General features: G+C 34.3%; 2 protein-coding genes across 2 annotated transcripts; both read left to right on the top strand.

Moving 5' to 3' along the window:
• Window positions 1-3881: 3881 nt before the first annotated feature.
• LOC111378816 (transcription factor MYB44-like) lies at window positions 3882-5017 on the top strand. Its single transcript, XM_023002087.1, has one exon. The coding sequence runs from the start codon at window positions 4043-4045 to the stop codon at window positions 4727-4729; it is 687 nt and encodes a 228-aa protein (XP_022857855.1). The 5' UTR covers window positions 3882-4042; the 3' UTR covers window positions 4730-5017.
• Window positions 5018-5903: 886 nt separating this feature from the next.
• LOC111378815 (transcription factor MYB44-like) lies at window positions 5904-7235 on the top strand. Its single transcript, XM_023002086.1, has one exon. It carries the CDS (start codon window positions 5988-5990, stop codon window positions 7023-7025), a length of 1038 nt encoding a protein of 345 aa, XP_022857854.1. The 5' UTR covers window positions 5904-5987; the 3' UTR covers window positions 7026-7235.
• Window positions 7236-8788: the final 1553 nt, after the last annotated feature.

Genomic DNA, 8788 nt, shown 5'->3' with positions numbered 1-8788 from the left:
ATATTAAGTACATGAAATAATATTATGATTTTTTCTCCTATCGTATTTTATGGTATTAGTTATTGGATTAAAACCACCAATGACCACCTAACTTTATACTTAATGTCACCATAACCACCCAATTTGATTTTATTTTACCATAGCCACCAAACTTTATACTTAGCATCAGTTTAGTCCCCATTATTTGGTATTATAATTTTTGAAATAGTATTTTTTTTTTTTTTGGAAAAATGTGTTTAAAAATGAAGAATTTTTTTTGCTTTACGTGAAATATTATGTTATAGAATATTGTTCAAACCGAAGTTTAGTATCACAATGACCATCCAATTTGATTTTATTTATCACGACCACCTAATTTCACATAACATTTCACAATGCCTACCCAATTTCTTTCAACCATTTTCAATAATTTTAAATGGGTAAAATGGTAACTTTGTATTATATATGAAATAAAATTTAAAAAATGATTTTTTTTAATTTTAGAATAAGTTTTTTTTTCTATGTAACTTTTTTAAATAATTATTATTATTTTTTAGAGGAACTTTTTAAAATAAATTTTTATTTTATATTATTTTTATAAGTAATTTTTTAAATAACTTTTTATTTTATTTTAAAATTTTTTTAAATAAGTTTTTATTTTATTTTTCTAAGTAATTTTTTTAAATAAATTTTTATTTTATTTTTTAAAATAAGTTTTTATTTTAATTTTTTAAAATTCATTTTATATATATAATACAAAGTTAACATTTTACTCCTTTTAAAATCGGTGAAAATAAATTGGATGACCATAGTGAAACATTTTATGAAATTGGGTAGTCATGATAAAATAAAATCAAATTGGCCAACAATAGTGATACTAAGTATAAAATTGGGTGAACATGGTGAAATAAAATTAAATTGAGTGACCATGATGACACTAATTATAAAGTTGAGTGGTCATTAATAAATTTAATCCATTAATTATTTATCAGAAATCTCCATTATCCATATGCTGATTAAAGGGTGTTTGATTCTCATTTTTCAAAATACATTTTATCCCTCTTTTTTTTTAATCACATATTATTCATTAAAATAATATTACAAATAAATTAAAATTTGTTTTTTATTTTTTTAATCACATATTTTTCATCAATCTATTATTTCAAAATACATTATTTAAAAGGAACATGGTTCAAACACGCCATAAGAAGCATTCGTATGACGGACGAGTCACGTGCCGCACGGGGCAAAGTACAGAAGTACGTGAGAATGGAAGAAGTTTTGCATGTGACGCACACAGGTGGCGGTACACTAACGCAGAGCAACGACTACCGCAGGAAGGAACCTTTTTCCAAGTGAGGTATTATTAAAAAATAAGGTTAATAAAATGTGTCACAAAGCTACGCTTAACTCTTTGCACATATATTGTTATTATTATTTTTAGAATATCTTCAACAAACTCTCTTTTTTATATAGAACGATTTTGAATTTAAAGATTAATTATTTTTTCATACATTTTTATTTTTTCAAGAAATATTATTTAATTTTTCTTAATATTTTCTTTAAAATAATTATGTGAGTGATCATTAACTCAAATATGTTTTGAATAATTTATAATATAGAGTATTGAATTTTACTACTAAATAAATGTAATCATTATAATTTAAAAATAGATAGTGAATTTAACTCTCAAAATTTAGATATCCAAATTACTGGTGACAATTGAGTCGGGTAGCTCTCGAGCTACATGTCCTAACTAGTTAAAATCCTACTCATGAGTGACTCGAGCTCGTATTTTGATGTGCCATGAGCTAAGCTGGCCTCCTTTCTTATTGATGAGTCAAACTCGACCTACTCATGAGTTTCAGGAGCAAGCTTGTGGGTTTTATTGAAAAGCCTGTCTTGAGTTGGCTCGTTTGGGTCTATACAGTCGTTTCCCACTAAGCAAAGGGTCAAACGGGCTTGTAAACATAGCAACTTGCAAATAAAGTAATAAGAACTAATAAGTGATGAGCATCAATGTCCATTATCGAAAACTTGACATTTTTTATGTTTTGAATGTTTGATTTCACAATATATATATATATATATATATATATATATATAAGTATCGGTGCTTAACTTATGTTAAACACTGGTGATATGGCATGCCATTTAATTAGCGAATAAGTTAACGGTAAGTCTCATGTATCTAATGATTCACCAATTAAATAGTATGTTATATTACCGATATTTATTATAAACTAAATATCGGTATTTAGGAGATCAGTCCTATATATACATATATATAGGTTCATGAGCGGGCTCAAATTTTACAAAATAAGCTGATCTTGGCTTGGGTCATGAGCCCAAAAGCTTGTGCCTTTTGAACCAACAAACTAAGCCGATTCTAATGTATTAGCTCACGAGTCGACTTGACTCAACTCATTAATCAGACTAACTTTCTATTTAAAAAAAAAAAGAAGTTAAAAACAAAAATTTTCTTAAAAATTAATTTTAAATATTGACCCTTACCCTAGTGGTTGCGTAGCTCTCTGAATGATCTTCTGTTTACGTTTCCGTGAGAAAAAAGGACTACTGAGGGAGACATGTAGCATAATATTGGAATCAAACCGGATAAGTATGAGAAATAGGCCAAAGCTGTGTTTTAAATTTGGAAAATTACAGAGAGACTCCCTTGAGTTCCAGATTATGCCAAGGTATTCTCAACCGTTTAAAAATTACAATAATTTTCAATTATTTCAAAGTTTGATCAACACAATTTCGTTGACTGTAATTTGACCAAATTGTCAGATTAGTTATAGTTAAAAATTTGCTTTAATATTCATAATCTATTGACTAAAAACTGAAAGTTTATATAACATAATCATAAAAAATATGAAAATTATTTGCAATACTTTAAAAAATTAGAGATGAATTTGCAATTTGCAAGAAACCGTGAAAAAAATTGTTATAATTAAAGGAATATGCAAGGACAATGCGTTAGAGTAGAAATCGATGAAGCAGACTGGACTATAAAAACATTGAATAAATTAATTTTGTTTACAGACTTTAAGATTTTATTTAAGATGATTAATTAAATAAAAAGCTCAAGTTTACGTCGCACCCGTTCTTTTTATGTAACGGTGTTCGACAATAATTTAATCAAAAAAATAAATTCGACAATAGAAAAAGAATAATACTGTTTAGTCCCACTGAAATTATAATATCAATTTATGTGGTGTTAGATGATAAGTTAAATGAAAAATAAAAATAAATAATACTTATCATTTAGTACCATATTATCGTCGTAAATAATATTACTATTAAAAATGATAAACCTTAATTCGGGTGGTTGAAAGTGGCCGTTAGATGTGTCTGTCAGTTTACAGCCTGGCCTCAACCACATTACATCTTCTTCTTTTTTTGTCGTTTTCCTCTATCCTTATTTTGAAAATCAAATCTCTCACTATCTGAAAAAATATCACATCCCCTGTTATGCTCTACAGCCTGGCTGGCTTAGTCAAACCTCAATCTCCCAACCCCATAATTATATTAACTTCCAAAACGGTCGGTGATTTGAATTTTCTAATCCAAAACCCCCCACTCTCTTTTTTTAAATACCCGAGATTTTAGTAATCTAGGTGTCACATCTACCCTTCCACCAAATGACGCGTGTCTATTGCCAGCTGTATTGTTATTAACTGCCCTTTTCCCGGTAACTCCACCGGTTCACCCGGTCATTATCTTTCTTCTTCACCCTGTGTATGAATTGGATTATAAACAAATGAAAAATCCAATATATGAAAAAGAAGAAGATAAAAATTGGATTGAGTCCGGGCCTGGGCCAAAAGTCCAATGCGGACATCTGCCCGCACTGGATTGTGAAATGGCTTTGCCCATGTACCAGCTTTCCCCCGAAGTGTAGCATCGGGCTTTCACACCTGAAGAAGATGAGAAAATCATTCGGGCTCACGCGAAATTTGGCAACAAGTGGGCTACCATATCACGATTATTGTCGGGCCGGACGGATAATGCCATCAAGAATCATTGGAACTCGACTCTGAAGCGTAAGTGCTTTTCGATGTGCGAAGAGTTCAATAATTTTGAGCCTGAAACTCAACAGCCATTGAAAAGATCTTCAAGCGTCGGGCCGGGTACAGTGATTTCTAACTCGGGTCTTAACTTCGATCCTAGCAGTCCATCCGGATCCGATTTGAGCGAATCAAGCCTCTCGGGTCATCAAATTTACCGACCCATTGCAAGAACCGGAGGGATCTCTCCTCCTCATCCTACGCCTTCTCAACCAGACCTCCTCACATCACTTAGCCTTTCCTTACCTGGGTCGGGTTCCAATTCAAAACCCGTTTTAGAGTCCTTTCCCCCACAAATGAAACCTGTATCAGACCCGACCCCTAAACCTTCACGGGAGCCGGATCGTAAATCAGGGTCCACTATGCACCATACACAGATAATCCAGTCTCCGGCACCACCTGTCCAAGCTTCTCAGATGACTTTGGCACCGCCGCCGCCACTGTCTCAGCAGTTTACTGCGGCAGCTAAACCTGCAGTTGGGGAGGTGGCTATGCCATCCCAGGTTGATGCGGACAAACAGTTTTTTAGCCCTGAGTTCTTAGCAACTCTGCAGGAGATGATAAGGAAAGAGGTGCGGAATTACATGGCGGGGATCGAGCCCAACAGGTTTTTGATGCAGACAGATGCGATAAGGAATGCAGTGGTGAAGCGAATTGGGATAAGCAAGATTGACTAGTGAGTGATCGAATGAATTCAAAATCAAGACTCGTGGAAGAATAGTTTTTGGAACGGGTGAATTGGGATGGGGTTTAATGGATGCAGAATGATTAATTTCGTTTTGTAGATTTCTTAGCTTCGTTCTACAAAAATAATTCTGAGGTATTGTATAGATGAATCAATGAAGGAGTAAGGGTTAATGCTGAATCGAGTTAGGTTTGAGCAAAGCGAAAATTTGATGCTGGACGGAGAATGACTCACTCAAAAAGTTAAAAAAAATAATAAAAAAAAGGGTGTTATTTTCTTCTACCCACAAATTAAATTACAGGTTTTAATATTTGAATTTTTAAATTTTTAAGATTTAAAATTAAAGGCACAAGTAAAAGTATATATCACACGTACTCAACATGGGATACGAAACAAAAAAGAAATAATAAGAAAACTCTCTTTCAGGTTTGAAATTAGGTAGAGGAGAAAGCAGACTTTGGCTTGCAATTTATCAGGAAATTCGTTGGAAAAGCCCTATCAATTTTTGGGCTAATATGGCCGTCCATTCAACACTTGACTCCAGGATTGTACCTTGATTCAAGCGTAGATATAAAAACCAAAAAGGAGCAGTCCATTCTCCATTAAAAAATAAATAAATAATTATGAAAAAAGTTTCTAAAATCGATTTTGCGAAAAATAATTATCAAAATATTTTACATGTATGTATGTGCTTTGGGAATAAGCTATTTTTGATCAATTCAATCCACAAGCTTAGGTGATGCTTCTATTTGTGGTGGTGTCACTATCAAAAGGGTTCGTTTGAAAATCGTCGTCTGTTCTAAATCTGTTCAACCATAAGACTATATGCGATGGACATGTTAATTCAGTGTTACTAATTTATCTCTTCAATTAATGGATTAGTACGTTAGTTAAGAACATTTATTTGTGTTGGAAGTTAAAGAAGGTTGCTGCCTGAGCCAGCATTTTAGTTATTAAACGTGGCAGTTAACTGCTGCTTCAAACCCCCCACTCTCTTTTTTTAAATACCCGAGATTTTAGTAATCTAGGTGTCACATCTACCCTTCCACCAAATGACGCGTGTCTATTGCCAGCTGTATTGTTATTAACTGCCCTTTTCCCGGTAACTCCACCGGTTCACCCGGTCATTATCTTTCTTCTTCACCCTTATATACATCCCCCTTTCTCATCTCTGCCTTCGTCTCATACTGAGGTGAGGCTCTGCCTCTCAATATACCTGTACATACAGAAACTTGTTGTCTATCTTGGTTATGGCGGTGTTATCACAGACGAAAGAAATGGATCGGATCAAGGGCCCGTGGAGCCCGGAAGAGGATGCGTTGTTGCAGAGGTTGGTCGAGAAGCATGGACCCAGGAACTGGTCTTTGATTAGCAAATCGATTCCGGGACGGTCTGGGAAATCGTGCAGGTTGCGGTGGTGCAACCAGCTTTCCCCTGAAGTCCAGCATCGGGCTTTCACACCTGAAGAAGATGAGAAAATCATTCGGGCTCACGCGAAATTTGGCAACAAGTGGGCTACCATATCACGATTATTGTCGGGCCGGACGGATAATGCCATCAAGAATCATTGGAACTCGACTCTGAAGCGTAAGTGCTTTTCGATGTGCGAAGAGTTCAATAATTTTGAGCCTGAAACTCAACAGCCATTGAAAAGATCTTCAAGCGTCGGGCCGGGTACAGTGATTTCTAACTCGGGTCTTAACTTCGATCCTAGCAGTCCATCCGGATCCGATTTGAGCGAATCAAGCCTCTCGGGTCATCAAATTTACCGACCCATTGCAAGAACCGGAGGGATCTCTCCTCCTCATCCTACGCCTTCTCAACCAGACCTCCTCACATCACTTAGCCTTTCCTTACCTGGGTCGGGTTCCAATTCAAAACCCGTTTTAGAGTCCTTTCCCCCACAAATGAAACCTGTATCAGACCCGACCCCTAAACCTTCACGGGAGCCGGATCGTAAATCAGGGTCCACTATGCACCATACACAGATAATCCAGTCTCCGGCACCACCTGTCCAAGCTTCTCAGATGACTTTGGCACCGCCGCCGCCACTGTCTCAGCAGTTTACTGCGGCAGCTAAACCTGCAGTTGGGGAGGTGGCTATGCCATCCCAGGTTGATGCGGACAAACAGTTTTTTAGCCCTGAGTTCTTGGCAACTCTGCAGGAGATGATAAGGAAAGAGGTGCGGAATTACATGGCCGGGATCGAGCCCAACAGGTTTTTGATGCAGACAGATGCGATAAGGAATGCAGTGGTGAAGCGAATTGGGATAAGCAAGATTGACTAGTGAGTGATCGAATGAATTCAAAATCAAGACTCGTGGAAGAATAGTTTTTGGAACGGGTGAATTGGGATGGGGTTTAATGGCTGCAGAATGAACTTAATTTCGTTTTGTAGATTTCTTAGCTTCGTTCTACAAAAATAATTCTGAGGTATTGTATAGATGAATCAATGAAGGAGTAAGGGTTAATGCTGAATCGAGTTAGGTTTGAGCAAAGCGAAAATTTGATGCTGGACGGAGAATGACTCACTCAAAAAGTAAAAAATAATAATAATAAAAAGGGTGTTATTTTCTTCTACCCACAAATTAAATTACAGGTTTTAATATTTGAATTTTTAAATTTTTAAGATTTAAAATTAAAGGCACAAGTAAAAGTATATATCACACGTACTCAACATGGGATACGAAACATAAAAGAAATAATAAGAAAACTCTCTTTCTGGTTTGAAATTAGGTAGAGGTGAAAGCATACTTTGGCTTGCAATTTATCAGGAAATTCGTTGGAAAAGCCCTATCAATTTTTGAGCTAATATGGCCGTCCATTCAACACTTGACTCCAGGATTGTACCTTGATTCAAGCGTAGATATAAAAACAAAAAAGGAGCAGTCCATTCTCCATTAAAAAAAAAATAAATAAATGAATAATTATGAAAAAAATTTCTAAAATCGATTTTGCGAAAAATAATTATCAAAATATTTTACATGTATGTATGTGCTTTGTGAATAAGCTATTTTTGATCAATTCAATCCACAAGCTTAGGTGATGCTTCTATTTGTGGTGGTGTCACTATCAAAAGGGTTCGTTTGAAAATCGTCGTCTGTTCTAAGTCTGTTTAACCATAAGACTATATGCGATGGACATGTTAATTCAGTGTTACTAATTTACCTCTTCAATTAATGGATTAGTACGTTAGTTAAGAACATTTATTTGTGTTGGAAGTTAAAGTAGGTTGCTGCCTGATCCAGCATTTTAGTTATTAAACGTGGCAGTTAACTGCTGCTTGATTTTCTCTCCTTCTATAACAGTTATCATTTATCACAAAAAATAATTATAATCTCAATTTATTCAAGAAAATGACCGTTACATAATCATTTAATTGCCTTTTCGTCTCTCTCTCTCTCTCTCTCTCTCTTTTTTTTATGTCTTTTTTTTTGGTCTTGTTCAAATCTTACCTCATCTATCACAAAAAATAATAATTATACATCTCATTTTATAAAAATGATCGTCCCACAATAATCTAGGCCCGTTTGATTCCAATTTTTTCTCAAAATATATTTTTCTCTCTCCTTCTCAATCACACATTTTTCATTAAAATAATATTAACATAAATAAAACATTTTTCATCCACACATTCTCCATTAATCTACTATTCTAAAATTCATTTTTCCATAAAAATGGGTGTCGAACACCCTCTTAATTGCTCTTCGCTTTTTTTTTTTAATTTTATTTTTGGTTTCAATATCTTATAATCTCATATAAGTGCCACGTGGATACTATGTAATCTTTTAAGTAAACCTTAATGTACATGTAGCAATGTCCATAATTGTTACCTCATTTATTACAAAAACTTATTTTATTCAAGAAAATGACCGTTGCACATTAGTTTAATATTTTAAATATAACTCTCTAAATTCTAATTTTGAATTCAAAATCAACATTCTTATTATAACAAAGTACTTATTTTCTTGACTTGTTCACACCTAATCTCACACCATAGAACCAACAATACAACTCTTAGTCATCACCACAACTTGATCTTAGCCATTTT

Source organism: Olea europaea, unplaced genomic scaffold (genome assembly GCF_002742605.1).
Source record: "Olea europaea var. sylvestris unplaced genomic scaffold, O_europaea_v1 scaffold1871, whole genome shotgun sequence".
Taxonomy (NCBI): domain Eukaryota; kingdom Viridiplantae; phylum Streptophyta; class Magnoliopsida; order Lamiales; family Oleaceae; genus Olea; species Olea europaea.
This window is presented reverse-complemented; position numbering and strand designations above follow the sequence as displayed.